This window comes from Electrona antarctica (assembly GCF_951216825.1).
Source record: "Electrona antarctica genome assembly, chromosome: 5".
Classification (NCBI taxonomy): domain Eukaryota; kingdom Metazoa; phylum Chordata; class Actinopteri; order Myctophiformes; family Myctophidae; genus Electrona; species Electrona antarctica.
In genome coordinates, this window is record NC_136810.1 from 27,071,407 (window position 1) to 27,088,225 (window position 16,819).

At 42.1% G+C, this 16,819-nt stretch overlaps 1 protein-coding gene across 8 annotated transcripts in view; it reads right to left on the reverse strand.

The window, feature by feature from the left end:
* The window catches only part of kif21a (kinesin family member 21A), an 85,188-nt gene extending 68,637 nt beyond the window's left edge, over positions 1-16,551 (reverse strand). For all 8 annotated transcript variants that reach the window (XM_079500525.1, XM_079500520.1, XM_079500521.1 and 5 more), the window contains exon 1: positions 16,122-16,551. In XM_079500525.1, the coding sequence (XP_079356651.1) occupies positions 16,122-16,168 (47 nt within the window). In that variant the 5' untranslated portion in view covers positions 16,169-16,551. The remainder of the gene's footprint in view (positions 1-16,121) is intronic.
* Between the last annotated feature and the right edge of the window lie 268 nt (positions 16,552-16,819).

Below are 16,819 nucleotides of genomic sequence, written 5' to 3' on the forward strand. Positions count from 1 at the left end.
AGGCTAAAATGACACGATTTTAACTTGGTGCAGGCCGGATGCTCAACTGTAAAGTGTAGGGAGCTATCCAGTGGCGTGTGCCAATGTAATGACACGGCAGAGAGCATTCCTAAAACAACTCAAAATGCTTCTTGGTCATTATGCCAAATGACATAATTGAAGTGTACTGAATAAAAAAAGTCAAAACAAACAGACAAAGCATAAAGCCCTGCAGATTTCGGTACAGCCTTTGTTTGCCATTTGCGCCCCTAAATGTAGTCTGCTACTCTGTCTACACAATTTAGTCTCCACACAGAGTTTGGTCCACAAAGCACATAACAACCACAACATGTGTAGAGTGCAAATGGCGATACTCGTCCAATTTGAAACAGAAGAAATAAGAGTAGAAAAGTGAGACATGTATCAAATCAGTCACATCACTGGCACGTTGAAATACTAAAATATCTATAAAAAAAACACATCTTACACACAAAAACCCTAGGAAAATGTTTGTGTCCTAAACATCATTAAAATAAGATCTGGTTGAAAAAGGGTGAAGTGGCCCTAATCAGTTTACAATTTAAGCAACAGAACATTCTAAGGCTACTCTGACCCACTCGTATACTATTTAAAAACTCATGAAAATGACTGAAAAATCAGTCGTGGTGACTGACAACTATAATGCATGCACATGGATGGTGTTTTTGCCCTCTTCCACCAGCACTCAGCCATGTCCTGTTGACACAGAGTACCATCTCTGTCTGTGTCAACAACGGGCCAGTGGCCCAGGGAGGGAGTGACACTAAGGCCAGCCCTGAAAACATGGCTAGCCAACAGCTTTCAAGGAAACAAGATAACAGAGATAATGGGTCGGGAGATAAGGTTAGGATATATGCAGCTATTATTGCACTTTTACTAAAGTAGAATGTCACAATACAGCAGGCCTTTCACTTGTAGGTTACAGTATTTCTATATTGAAATATTGCTACTTTTACTTACTGTAAGTACTAAGTAAAGAAAGTTGTCAACTTCTTCCACAACTGGTTATAATGTGCCAGAAGAGCCTAGGTCACGACAAAGTTAACGCATGTCTGTGGTTAAACATTTGCATCTCTGTTCAGTTGGGAAGATTTACTGTAAAACTTAGGGCTGGGAGATATGACTTCAAATCAATATCATGATCACTTTTGCCTCGATTACGACTTAATGAACAATTTTAATACACTTGTTTTTGAGTGCCCTCATAGTTCTCACAAGGTCTGCACTGTAAAGTGTAAATATTACGGGCTCACTGTTTTTGTATGCCACAAATGTACAACCAAGTATAATACACGTCATGGGGTCAGAGGGTTAAAGGGGCCGGTAGAGAGAAGCCGAATGGGAACCGCGAGGTTCCCAGTTCGATCCCGGGCTCCCCCAGAGTTAGTGTAGAAGTATCCTTGAGCACGACTCTGAACCCCTAATTGCTCCCGACGATGTCCAGGTCGCCAACTGCCGATTGTTGCCGGCAGTGGCACATTGTAAAGTTATTTGGATACATGCATATTATAAATACACCATTAGTGGCAACGATATGCACTGAAAATGTGAATATCGTGCGCACCTAAGGGCAGCATGAGACAAGCAGCGCTGCATAAATGTTGCAGCGGCACCAGCAACACTTCAGTCACAAACTATTACTGCAGAGAGAAACAGGCGCAGCAGTCTCTGTACCCTCATATAGCAGTCAGAAAGTTATTTGAAGAGGGAAAAAAAAATCATACTATATCATCATCATCATCATCATCATCAATTCTGACAATGTCTGTCTGAATGTGTGTCTGTCTGTGTCACTGCCGTAGCTCCTCACTGCCTGCACCAATCACTCCCACTTTTCACACAGGCATTGACCATAATAATATGGAGGTCTTAACGAAGCCCCTTTTCCAATTTAGCAAATTATAAATTAATAATGAATTTATTAGTGAATTAAAAATGCGAAAACGCACCCAGGGTGCAGTACCCCCTGCGGCAACAGGGCGCAGTACCCCCCGCGGCCACAAGGCGGCAAGTATTTCACAACGGGTAAGGGCTAGTAATAATAAATAAAACAAGGGAGAAGAACAGGCAGAGACAGACCATTCACGCAGACTCAGCACTCCCTGCAGCACAAGGAGATGTACCCGATCACTTTTCCACATAAAAAAACTTTCATATGCAACAGCCAAAAGTTAATATATGTAAGGAAACTGTCACACATTAATACTGTACATGAAATATTGGCTATCAACAGCCGGTGGATGTTGTGGTGGATGCATCCTGCTGTTGGTAAGATATTAAGATCCATAAAAAGACATCACACACCTAACACCGGGGGTGTTACCCTAACACCCCACAATATCAACTTCGACCCGCAAGTGAGAATCTCACAGTGGGCAGGTTGATGCTGTGCATTGATCAGCCCTGTGTCTGACTTTCTGACGCACGGACTGCACGTCAGTGAAAAACTAAGATTAAACTAGACACCCAAATCACATCGATAAATCTGTGGAGTTTTCAGTGCCACACACGCAGACGTGTACATCCAAAAACTATTACCTACTAATTACCTAAATATTATGTAACGTGACTGTGCTTTTACAGAAATATTAACTTAGAAAACATGGATTATTTTTTAATATTCAGATTTTCATTACTTTGCACATATTCAGAAATGCAACTGGTGACCCCTCCAAAATGTTTGGCTTCCCCTCTGGGTCTGATCTAAACATTCCAAGAAGCCATTTACTTCAACTATTAATGCATTTATCAAGGATTATTATGATACCTTAAAGATTCCTTGCCACTTTCAAAAGCAATGCTGGAAGTCTTTACCTAACTGTCCTGCCCTCACATTAGTGTGAATGGTTAGAATGACATCAAAATCTTAAAAAACAAACAAAAAACAAACAAACATCTGGACTGTATACATTCACTTTGGGACGGTTCAAATTGTATTTTGGTACGGTTCCGGGACGCTGGTGAAAAAGGTTAGTCTGGACCCCTATAGTGGTTCTAAATGTCGGTTTCAAATGTGTTTTCACTTAATTGCCCAGGCCTAGAACCTTGTCTGCTCGTCAGAGGTAAATAAAATCATGTGAAAAGGAAATATATTGAGTGCTGGCATTTTCTTCATTCTCTCATGTATCATCGAGCTTTGCACCTATACGGATTTTTTCTCTAACCTGGAGTGTTGCAGGTTGTCTGCTTTGGCAGGAATCTTCTCTTCTCAGCCCTAGAACTGCACTGCTATCTTTTGCCAGTGATCATTGTGCAACAGTGACATGATTAATGCAGGTGCGTGTGGGCTTTGCTGAACCTAAACAATTTCACAGTTTCTTGGCCGGGTACCTGCCGCAGTGTTGATGCAGTTCTCTCTCTAGCTACGGCCCAAATGTAACATTCATTACTTGGCTGGCAGAGCGAGGTTAATAACACTGTCTGGTGGATCCTTCCTCACACCTGATGCAAATACACAAACTGCTCACACTTCATGGATATGCAGATTAGAACCAGACAGCTGCAGGTGTGATAGTAGCAGGTGGACTGGGATTCATTTGCATAGACTGCTTTCTACACAGTCTATACGTAGCCTATATTTTAGTCAAGAGACACAGTGTCAGACATTCTAGCCTGCCTGGCGGTGTGAAAACTAAAAAGCACTGAATAATAATAAGCTACCCTTAGTTCGCGGCAGCATGCTTCCTTACTGTACTTGGAAACACATCGTTTGATAGTCATTTGCAGATATAGACTGGAGCAATAAATAACAAGGTGACAGCTCACTAAAACAAGCAAACTGTGCTATTTGTGACCGTCTGAGATCTATTTCTGATGCTGTTCTTGGCAGTTTGACGACGGTGGAAGTTAAGTTACATCCATAGCCTATTTGTAGTATGGTCTCCACATAAGATGAGGTGCAAACCTCGTCCACGCAGCAGGGCCCATAGCAGGCCAGTTGATCGGTATCTTGAGGAAAAGCAAGATTGTAAAGATAAAGGACATTGTACGGTACTGAAATAAAAAGGTTATAGAGGGAGCATGAACATAAGAGACGGAGAAAACAATTAAGAGAGGGGGAAGTGCTGTCCAGCATGTAAAGACAAAGACAAGAACATAACAAGCGAATTGCTTTCATGTGCGTGGAGTGAAAGCGAGTTACTGTAGTAACTGTACTGTAGTACTGTACTATGCAATTACAACCGATTTATCCTGCGTGTCAGCTTGCTTGCTTTCTGTGCCCGTTTTCAAAAATAGCGGTTATAGCATATCACAATGCATCCTCCTAACACCAACATGAGCTTCTAGATTGGCCATTTTTGCTAATTTGTGTAAGCTATAGAGCTTATAAGCAGTTACAATTTGTTGTTTTTTGGCATTAGTAAATGAAATAAACAAACACCAGAAAGCTTGGGAAACCACTGCCAAGTGAAGTTATCCATTATTCTTTTTCTAAAACACGGGTACACACACACACAGGCCTTACGGGAGGTCCAGTAAAGCCACAGTCTTCTACTGAGGAAGTATATCAGATCGAATTGTAAACTGTAAACACACCATCCCACAACAGTAGGAGACATATAGCCTCCATTCCATGCCATAAACATGTCTACACGTGGTGGCAAGTGGGGGGGTTGCATGGTTTCTGCGTTGGTGTGGATGCGTCTGTCAGAAATGTGCTGACTCCTCACACAGAGGTCATGATATATAGATAACTGAGGACTTTCAGTGACGCTGTGGTCGCTCTGCGTCTATTTCGGTGACGACTTCAGTCTAAGTGTAGGCTATGCTTAGCGGTGTCTTGGAACACAACACTCATCAGTCTAGGAAGAAGAGTGTGGCTACTAAAGAGCGAAAGCTCTTGAGAACCACGCCCCACTCTTTTAGACGACTGCATTACAGGGTTCTATTGACAAAGGCCTTTACCATTCAGGTTGTCCTGGCGCAGAATGCCCCTTTGGGGACTGAGTGACTATGCATGACAACAGTAAAAGCAATGAGTCTGTTAGCTGATTTGAGAGTAAATCTATGCATTTCCCTCTTATTTCTGACCATTTGATAAACATAAATGCAGAATTTTTGCTTGAGTTTATTGAACCCAATTAACAACATGGTGTAAAAACAATAACTGTATTAAGCCCGATTTCCACTGCCATGGCCTTACACCACTCCACCCTGCATCCCCGTTTTTCCTACCCGATTTCGCACCAGTGAGGGGTGGGAGGGGCTGGGGGCCGTCTGGACGGTTATGAATCTTGAACCTAAGGCAACTAAAACAATTGTAAAGGTTGTTTGCTGTAGTAAATAAGGCAGTGTTTGAATCTGCATACAGGGCTCTCGCCCTCCCACCCCTCACTGGTGCGACATCGGGTAGGAAAAACGGGGACGCCTCCACCCCACACCGCCTACTTGTGCCACCGTTTCCACTACAAGGAATTGGGCTGAGTGGTGTCAAAGTGGTACTAAATGAGTGCCCACAAAGTACCACTTTTAGTGTATTATAATTACTTTGTATTATAAATCACTGTTATGATCTATTTTAGTGTATTATGATGATCACAGTTGTAATATATTATAATAATTTATATTGTATTATAATCAGTTATTTTTGCTGCCGTGTCAAAACTCTGGGACTCTAAAAGTTTGGAGCACCCAGAGTTGTAGAATTCTCTGCCTCAGTAGTGATAAAGTTACATTGAGTCATGCTTAACTCTTTGAGAGTTTCAAGGATTTCTATATAGTTTGTAGACTTCTCTATGGCAGAATGGCGTTTTTGAATGATTTATTGAAAATTCTCTGTTGTGAATGTGTGACAACGAAAGAAGAATGTTTAGTTCTTGTGTTGGAAGCCATTTAAAAGAGCCTGCATTTACACTGTTTCTGTTTCTAGGACAACCAAAAAAAGTTATGCCCGGTTGAAGTTTTATTTTCTAAATAACTTTTTTTCTGCTGGGCATACATAGCCATGCAATATCTCATTTTAAAGGGTGAGTTGTCTAGTTCAATTAAAATAAAATAAAAAGTTTCTCACATGTACCACTGTAGATATTTTGCCATCTATAAATAGCATGGTCAGTCATGATCAATCTGACCTATCCAGCTAAAAGTCCCCATAGCTCTGAAATTGGAACATCATATAAACTAAATTCTTTTTTGGGGTAAAATTAGACATTCTAACACACATTTTGATATATACCATGTTTACATAGTCTTACCAGTACCTTGTCTATTCATGCATGTATCTCAAAAACCTGTTATGAAGAAACACAGTTTTGATAAAAAACACATCCAAGGACATTGTTTTGATATGACTTGGTGCCCATGATATGTATCAAAATATAGACTTGAATGTATACTGTATTATAAAAAAGAAATTGAGTTATTACCATCTACCGTTACAGAGTAAATCACAGTTGAAACTTGCTTAGTCATATACAATAAACCTCACAATAGTGAACAAAATAGTCATGACAGGTCTAACTCATTGTAAAAGCGTCTTTTATTTTTTACGACTACTAACATAATAAAATGATAAATATTACAGAAAATAAATAGGCCTACATACAAAACAGTTACTCCTCCCCTAGCTCTGATCCATAGCTCTAAATGCGCATTTAGAGCTATGGATCAGAGCTACTCCTCCCAAATGTCCCCAAACCCAGTCCTTGACGGTGTGTGTGTGTGAGTTAACCTGACTCCGCCATATGGGGCAGCAGAGTGTACACTGTGTTCCCCCCTCCTGCTCCCATCTGGGAACTCTCAGGCAGACTTGATGCCCGGCCACAAAACGGCCTGGCCAATCAGCAGCAGCTTCTAGCAACTTCTAGCAGCAGCTTCTAGCTTCTACTAGCTGCTGCTGATTGGCCAGGCCGTTTTGTGAGCAACTTCGCTTCTAGCTGCTGCTGATTGGCCAGGCCGTTTTGTGGCCGGGCATCAAGTCTGCCTGAGAGTTCCCAGATGGGAGCAGGAGGGGGGAACCCAGTGTACTCTCTGCTGCCCCATCTGGCGGAGTCAGGTTATGTGTGAGTAGGCTAAATAAAAAAAACACCCAAAAACTGCCCCCCCTGAAATGAATGAATGAATGAATCCGGTTCAGTGTCGGAGAACGCCATCGCAGTCTTGACTCTTCATCCTCCTCCTCCTCCTCCTCATCTGATGCCAGTTCTAAATATATAAAAAGAAATAAACATTTTAGCTGTAGTCAGTGCACGCTACTATTACATGGCGTTTTACCCGGCTGCTGGCGATCAATGATTTTATTGTGCAGTGTCTTTGTGGGCCGAGTCGTGGCATGACAAATACAAATAGATGCTTGTATAAGTAGTATCACGATAAAATAATATGGCAACGTTAGAATGAAACACCAATGAGTGATCGGTGGTAATGTAGCTAGCTGCCCAGGGTATATCCAGCACCATTGCGTCGCAATCATCCAGCAACATTGGTACTGGCTATTGCCCGGGCTTGTGGCCCGGCCAATAGCCAGTACCATTTGTGCAGTGTTTGTTAGCAACTACTACTAGCCAACAGCCAGTGGAATGTGGTGACGTGATGGTGCTGGATATACGCTGGGCAGCTACATTACACGCGATCACTCATTGGTGGTGTCATTCTAACGTCGCCATATTATTTTATCGTGATACTAATTATACAAACATCTATTTGTATGCCACGATGCCACGATTCGGCCCACAAAGACACAGTACAATACATTCATTTGATCAGATGTTTTTGTTAGCTACGTCGATCACCTATAGTACCGACCCTTGTTATATATTCTCCGACTATGCATGTCACGATGACTAAACCAGTTAGATCTATCCATATATGGTTCTACCACATCTATCTGATATCAGCACTAGGTCGGCTCGGGCCAAATATAGGGATCGTCTTACTAGACATGTCATATTAGGGCATTTTCGAATACAATAAAATTACCTTTTAGCGAAGGCATCAGCCTTGGTGGTAACTCCGGTGGGGAGAAGAAAAAACATTGCACACGTGTAATCCGCGAGGGTGGATGTTGCAGCCCGGCCAACGGTCTGGGACTGGAGAATGCCACTGGACACGGATGGATCATTTTTCAGATTGTTTTTTTTGCGGCGACTGCAAACCTGGCTGAAAAACTCTTCCTCCAGTGCCCACCTCGGAGGAGTCAACCAACCCCCCTGTTCACTGGGGGCTGGGCGTCAGTTTCCAATAGGAAAGCATACACGTGTGTCACGTGACACAGGAATTCTGGGAAATGTAGTTGATATTTATGCTCAATACTATATACAGAGGTGCGGACCGAATTAATATATTGGTATTAATAAAAAAAGAGAACTACGGAAAATCACGTACAGGGCAGAAAAGACTAATGCAAAACTCCACGTGTTTTCCAGTAGTAATCTGTCTAAGGGTTAAGTTGTAAAAATAATTATCTTCTTATTTAACGGCATATGGATGCTTGTTTTTTGGAAATGTCGTTATTTTGGTCAGATTATGTTAGCGTAGTAGTTAGTATATTTAGTTTTCATAATGTAACCATTATTTTTCATGTTTGGTAAGATTAGGAAGTGTTTGTTGTTGATTTAAGGTTAGGTTTAGTTAGTTTTGCTTGTTTCCTTGTGTTGCCCCATATAGCCTTATTTTCTTTGACTAGTCCTTATACCCGTTGGAATATACGAACACCACGCACACACATGACCCACGTCCGCGACCCGTCGTTGCAAGACACAGAATCAATGTGTGACGTTCGCTTCATCGCGATCAGTACGAGAGTCTGTGGTTTGGTTAGGTGAAATGGAGCAATGTAGAGATGTTGGCATCCAAAAACATACGGCTGTGAGTGCATGTACGGCTGTGAGTGTAGGTGAGTCAGTGGTGTTATGAGGCTTAGAGTGTCCAGCGGCCCGCTGCAAAAGTCGATAGGCAACGAATTATGATGTAACGCAACCACGCATGCACAGTAATGGATTTTAATGGTGTGGTGCTAGCTTTAGAGCACTGGAAGGGGTTGGGGAGCGTGTTTGAGGAGAGTGGAATGCCATGAGCCATTCGAAGGGGCAGGTGAGGCTATAACCAGCTTGTGATTGATGTGCAACAGCTCATCTTACTTGAGCACCAAGGATACATATTTTATTCTTCATTATAATTTTGCATTTCTGCGCTGGAAAATGTCCTTTTTTTGGGAAAGCTTCCATAATGTGAGCCGTCAATATGATACCAAGGTAGTAGTGTCAATGCCAATTACCCATCACAACGCCAAGTACGGTCAGTTATGTTGTGAGCTATTCAAGTCTAATCAGCTATGAGCCAAGTCTATTCAAAGGTGATATTGGTTAAGTTCCAAACAATCCTTCTATTTAGCGCTCAAGGCAAAGTAGGTTTAATGCATCCAGGTTTAAAGCTTCCATCTGGATAACATAGCTCACTGGTTCTCAAAGTGGTGTTCCAGGGGGTCTACTATGAGCTTGTAGATCTGCCTCAGTAGTGATAAAGTTACATTGAGTCATGCTTAAGTTGTAAAAATAATTATCTTCGTATAATTCTTCTCTGAATGTTCGACCCCAGAATAGTGACACTAGGGTTCATATGGTCTTCATCAATTACATGACCACTCATCATTTATTTATTTAAATAGACTATGCTGTAATATTCATGAAATACAGAACTATATGTTCCTTGGGTATAAGGAGAGTTGAGCTGTTGATTTATGGTACAAACCAAAACTAAGAACATATTGTCTTATTAAAAATAATTATGGCCCTGAACCTGAATACATCAATTATACCTGCCTGAAATAATAACCTTAGCAGGCTGGTTCAACCAGAACTGTTACAGAACCACCCTTCCATTCAGTGTTGACCTAACCCTCAATAACAAACAATGGTGGTACATTGCACTATGCCTTCTTTTTTTTTACCTTTTGTATGACAACCATCTGTGTGAGGACTATGAAAAACTGGAATTTTGCTTTAGGAAAGGTATTTTTGCTTTAGCAGATTTTTTTATGCAAAGCGTGGGAAAAAAGGCAGAATGTTTTTTTTGTACACTTATGCAATATTGAAGCAATGATTTGTATGGTGTGTCCTATAAGTCCATGTGGGCTGGGCACCTTGGGTGCATGACACATAAATAAAGAATCTATCTATCTATCTATCTATCTATCTATCTATCTACCACTTCCAATGAATACCAACAAAGTCGCCCTTTTACCAACTCATGCCGGGCATACACCGGCAGAACTGCTCAGTCTGGTATTCCTAAAGTAAACTAAGTAAATTATGCTTAAACGGTTAAACCTAGCCTGTATTCCTAACCATAACCTCAGTAAATTGGTGCCAAAACCTTATTCCTAAACTTAACCCCAGTAAAACTATGCCTAACACACCTGAACTTATTTTTAACCTTATTCTCAGTGAAACAAAATAAAGAATAGAAGAACCAACTGCACCAAGCGCTCAGCATGAGTTGGCGGGAAAAAAAACAAGTGTGAGATGGATTATGGGCGACGGTACCCGTTACCCTTCCAATGAGTACGTTTAACCAGAGAGTTGAAAATGATCATTGTGTGTGCGCTGAGTGCTCTCAGTTCTAATTGGATGTGGCAGTTCCACCCACTCCCTCTGCATTGTGTTGACATGTTCAGAGCCGCCCAAGCTCCACTGAATAGTTGAAAGCAATAGGCAAAAAAAAATCGATCATTCTCTGATGATTTCTAATCGTCTGCACCTTTGATAAATTGACGCACACACGCTCATGTCGCGCAGCTGCGTCTATGGCATATGCCTATCCCTATGCCATAGAAAGCATAGGTATCTGAAACACAGGAGGATGGGCTGTGTCCGAGGTGAAGGCTAGGTGTGAGGTGATAATGACGGCACTGAACAATATCATTACTGTCGAGTGGAAATGTCCAAAAGTGATACTTTTCAAGGAAATGGAAAAGGGAATCTGTGTTCCAAATGGATACAAATAGTTATTTAGTCTCAAGCTCTTGTTAATACTATACATTGGTTCAATATTGACTTGACGACTTTTAATTCAACAAAAATCTAAAATAGCCGATCTACAAGCTCGTACAGCCATTTTTGCTACTTCAATGGGACACTGTATTATGATGAAGTAGCCAAGTAGGGTATTCATTTGCAAATCATAAAATACGAGATAAAAGGTTTCTGCCAGACAGCAGTGAGATTTACCGTTGAGGTTGTTATGCCACTGTTCCTTGATTATTTCCCTTTAATATATATATACAAATTTCTCTATTATACAACCTTGAGTCGCAATGTTGTTGTGTGTAATAGGTTTGGGTTAAGGAGCTTGTGGTTTTTGCCTGGGAATTGAGCAATCCCTTTAACCTCCCCCAGCTTAGTTCAACACAAGTCGACCTGTTCTTCCAAACTCCATCAAAAAGGTACACAACACTCTGGACATTTTGCTCCCTGGGTGTGCATTAGCCTGGCTAGCCCTGGCATAAACATAGTTTATGTTTACATAATGTGCAATCAGCAAGCTGCACAGACTGCGCCTTGCACATCACAGCATGCATACATTCCAGACTACAATATATTGTAGTTTTTGGAGGGACGTTTTATTTACATAGTGCAATGTACCACCATTGTTTGTTATTGAGGGTTAGGTCAACACTGAAGGGAAGGGTGGTTCTGTAACAGTTCTGGTTGAACCAGCCTGCTAAGGTTATTATTTCAGGCAGGTATAATTGATGTTCAGGGTGATGGCAGACAAGCTTTAAGCATCAAAGCAACAAGGGGAGCATTATGGTTTGTGAATATCTACACAAGTACTACTAGGAGTACTTGTCTGCTTTCTCTTGTTCTATAATGCCAGCAAGGCTGACAGTTTGCAGAGATTAAAATACCGTAGGGTGCATTTTGCATCCCAAAACGCAGTTTATACTTAAGGGACGCAATAAAACAACGACCTCTGCATCCACGGGATGCACTACTGTACTACTGTACTGTTTTTTATTCTAGTTTATTTTGCTAGCTTTAGTTATAATAATCATTTCTTCTTCTGTTTTCTACATGAATATAACCACATTATAATCATATAAAATGAAATGGGAGTTAAATGCTGCAATTTGTAAAAATGGCAAAATATGACTCCTAACGTCGTTGAACTCATAAAATGTCCCTGGGACTCATCTAAAAGACCATCCCTGCACCCTGGGACTCATTACATTGAAAACCTATTTACATCACTGAGTTTGTACTGTATGCCACCGCTTCTGCTTGACATTCTAGGTGACGACAGACAAGCCATGTGGATCAAATATAGAAGGCGTGTCACATCCTGTGATTTTCTACAACTCGCTGGAAGTAATTTTGCAATTACCAGTGACATGATCGTTTAGCTTCAAATTAAAACCTGCAGGCTGTAGGCTACACGTTGGCCACTTCCAAGTTGTTTCAAAGCAGGTGGAGTGTTCTTCCTGCTTACTGATGTCACACTGATGTTTCTGTACAGTTGAAGGGCATAAAAATGATGCTAATAGAAAACATGAATCACTACATGACTTAACCACCAAGTTAAACCCTATACTGTACTTAGTTGAACCAACGGAGTCCCCCAGGGCTCTATACTAGGCCCACCGGCCCAAGTTGGTTTATGGGGGAATAAGGGCTTTAGAGTATAAAGACCAAGGCAGACAATTCCGGACATTTGTAGTATATGCTAGAAACACACTACAGGACTATTTGTCACATCTATTGTCTGGACACTCTATACTAGGCCTACTGGTTAATAGTCAAAATCAATCTAGAAAATTCAACATTATTAATTGCACTTTGATCATGTTATCAAGAGCCTTATACATTTAACATTCAATACCAAACAGTGCTCAGACTGCTCACTGATTCTGAATGAAATACATACTTAATATGGATGAGAGGAGGAGCTCAGATGTGTGCCTGTCACCCATGGCAGCAGTGGTCAAACACAAAAGGTCTGACAGAGACTAAAGCCTCCCCAGAACCTCTGCTTTGTTCAGCTCCGCCGAACCAAGCAGCCTGGGTCAGGAGTCAGCCACGGACCCACAGACACTAACAGCACAAACAGACTACCCAGACTACCTGCTCTCACAGTTGATTCTTACAACAAAACTGACGATTGCTGGGATGTATTATGCTGCCGTACACTTCAAATGGACAGCTGAACCTCAAGCTACCATTAACGTCTGTTCTATATCTCTTCGTATTCATTCATCAGAGGACATTTCATCAGCACCATTGATTCTGTGGAACTGTGACGCAGCATCATGCTTGTTTACACTGCAGCGCTGCTTGCTCACAGCGCTGGATAGAGGATGCAACAGCTCGTTGACTGTCTGACTCCTGAGTGGTTCCTCTGTAATCTTGTGTCTCGGTGGTGCTTTGGTTGTAATTCTAGCTTTGCCCCCTCCACATCTGTCCTTATTTAGTCTCTTCACAGTTCTGAGACCGCTCTTGGCGAGATGCTCAAACCAATTTGACTTAACCATAATAAAAGCATGTATTCTAAACCTCGGGACTAAACTTATCGGAGATAAACAGGGGCATTTAGGTGAATTGCACTGTTATTTAAATTTCCCATTTCCAGTCGTTTAGTGTTTTATGTTGTCATTGTGCAACATGAAGAGCACCGTTTCCATCAGACTGAATCTTTTTAAACCTTAAAGCTCTGTGGCCTTGTGGTTAGAGTGTCCGCCCTGGGACTGGGAGGTCAGGGTTCGATCCCTGGCCAGGTCCAGAGCCATCTAATAGAAGAGTTGCGATATTGAGGGGGGCAGAAAACAGCCCAGTCACGTGGTTCATGTACTCGCGCAAGCCCATAGACTCCAATGCATTCCGTAAACTTCCAGTTATCCCCATGCTCAATAGTGGGCATGGGGCTTGATGTTATTGTTGACATCAAGGGTTGGATTTGGGTAAGTCCCTGCGTCATACTAGTGTCATGTCCAGAGGGTGTACTTGTACATCATGTCCAGAGGGTGTACTAGTACATCATGTCCAGAGGGTGTACTTGTACATCATGTCCAGAGGGTGTACTTGTACATCATGTCCAGGGGGTGTACTTGTACATCATGTCCAGGGGGTGTACTTGTACATCAATTTGCCACACGCTAAGGAAACAGGAGATAGGCTCCAGTCCTGCCCTATTATAATATGGGCCTCATGGCTCGGCAAGGCTTACTTATGGATTCGCTTCCTCTAGGGAAACCTTGCCAGTCTCCATGTTTAGGGCTAAGCGAAACAGAGAACACCTCCCTCTGAAGTTTGCTAGGGATTGCCTTGCTCCAGAATAAGCCCTTAAGCCCTCCTGTTTTGCATTTGTTTTGAAAATTATCCTTTTTTTAATCTTTGAATTTTCATTTTTTAATAATAGCTGATTGTTGTGAACTTGTAAAATATTTTTCCACTAACCCTGGGGCACCCCATGCAGTCAACTAAGTGCATATGGGTTTAAGTAGTTATGTGCCAAGCGTGTCAGTGAAATATCTGTATATTGAAATGTCAAATCAGACTGGCTACAAAATACACATATAGAAGGGTGTGTACATATAGAAATGCACTTGACAGAGTAAGCATTGGAAACACGTGAGCTCATTAGAGTACACACCCAAACCCACACAATGGGAATTCAAAACCCTGCAACATTATAAAGATCAATTATCTTTTTCAATAGATGCAAAATGTGTGTGCTTCAAGTAAAACCTGATGTGCATGCCCGCATTTTGCATAAAACAAGAGAGGCGGTCAAAAGACAGCATGTAGAGACTAGAGAGACAGAAAGGGTGACAGAGGAACAGACAGAAAGAGACAAACAGATGCCAGCTGTCTTGCCCGTCCTGCCCGTTACTGTGCCACATCACCAGGGAGCGGCCCATTTCATTCAACACAGTGGCACATCCATAACACACATGTAGGCCTAGAGTATTGAACTGATGATGGACCTGATTCTGGTTAGTTTGTTGACAAAACAAACTAAACATTGTGGGCAGTGGGCACCATAGATATGGTGCGGGCACCTCAAAGTCACAAATGGGTGTTGGCCTCAATCAGGTAAAAAAAAAAACAGCCTCAATCAACATTACTAAGTAAAGTAACCGACTGAGTAGCTCAGCCAGTCTCGTTTGAAAACACAAAGCACTACATTTAGCACAGTGCAACAAAGCTCTGAACGGTTGTCTTTCCTTTGGACAGTTAGCTGTCTATGAAGGACTTTCTTTCATCGATTAACCGTCGCTCAACAAACAGTCGAGTCTTTTGAGGGGGTGAATGGATGGATGGATGGATGGCTGGCTGGCTGCTGCCCACACGGGAGGAGAGTGAAACGCTATGTCCCCGGTGAGGAGGCCTTGAGGACTGGCTACTGTACAACCCTCCTCCCTCCCTCTGACAAACTCCCAAACCTCATAACCCGCCGTAGTTGACGATGTCACTTCCCCCCCCAAAAAAGAACTGAGCTACAAACGATCAACGCGTTGCATGCATCGCGGCGCATTGATCGTAGACCTTTTTCAAGTTCAGCCGTTACAAAAGATGATATCATCCATCCGTCTTTATGTCAACACGGGCTGGCAGAAAAACGGCTCCTATGCGCCGCCGCCTATGCACCTTGCATCGCCACGGGGGGCTGTAGGCCTACTGTATGCAATGCTGTGTCATGACAAATAAAAAAGCAGCACAAGTAGTAGGCTACATCAAGACAAACCGCGTCATGGAGGCTCACAGAATGCCAAATATCCTCATTATTGCCGGCTGACTGGAAATGGGTCAATAGTGTGCTACAGTTCAAAACATGATGGGAGATCATGGGACTCGTCTATATCTGCTGGCCTAGGCTAGTCTTGGGTCAATACTATCATATTTTATCGAGTCTGACTTTCGTATCGTAGATATCAAAATGATAAAAACGATGAAATGCATAGACCGTATAATGATATAGTCTTGATCCAAGGCTACTGCTGGCCATCATCAACAAATGATGCATGATCGATTCGATCAAGCACACCAGTGACAGGTGCAATTAACATGATTATAATATCAATTAACATATCGCAGCACTCAAAACAAGAGATGTTTTTTTGCAGCATTTGTACTAAACTTGCATGCAAGGTGCAGTCAAGAGTCGCTTACCTCAGGGCCACTCGAACAGTGCTCGAGTCATCCTGGCCCGTTGTCATGGCTCCTCCACAAATAACAACGGATTTGTTGTTGTTTTCTTCGTGAGAGGAATGGAAGCCGAAATGAATCCGAAATGTGGCGTGGTTAAAATATTTTCATTGGATTCACAAAAAAAACTCTAGCGCGCACACAAGCTGGCTGGCGAGTTGAAGGTTCAGCGGAGCCGAGCAGCGCCTCACCTCGACTTCAACATCGCCATATCTATTAATAATAGCAGTAGAAGCTATAATAATCACCATAACAACCGGTTAACAGAATAGGCAATGTGCGCCCTCATGTTGTCCCCGCGTTTTGTTGCGTGCATTCATTCCCCCCCTGCTGCTTCTACACGTTCACAGTTCACACGGCACTGACGGCAGCAGTACACACACAGGGGCACATGCACGAGTCTATCTCTCTCTCTCTCTCCCTCGCAGCTCGCTTGATCCGCAATGCGTCATCAAACCACGCCTTGCGAGCTGACGTCATTCTTTCCACACATGATCAAAAATGTAGCCCAGCTTTGCATATCATAATACAACAATTAATAACAATAATTGTATATTATATAATATGTATAACTTGTTGCAGTCTTGTATAGGCTACAAACATTATTTTTATGGTAACTAGCTATATACACTTAATAATAATATCCTTGGCCTGCTGGCTGC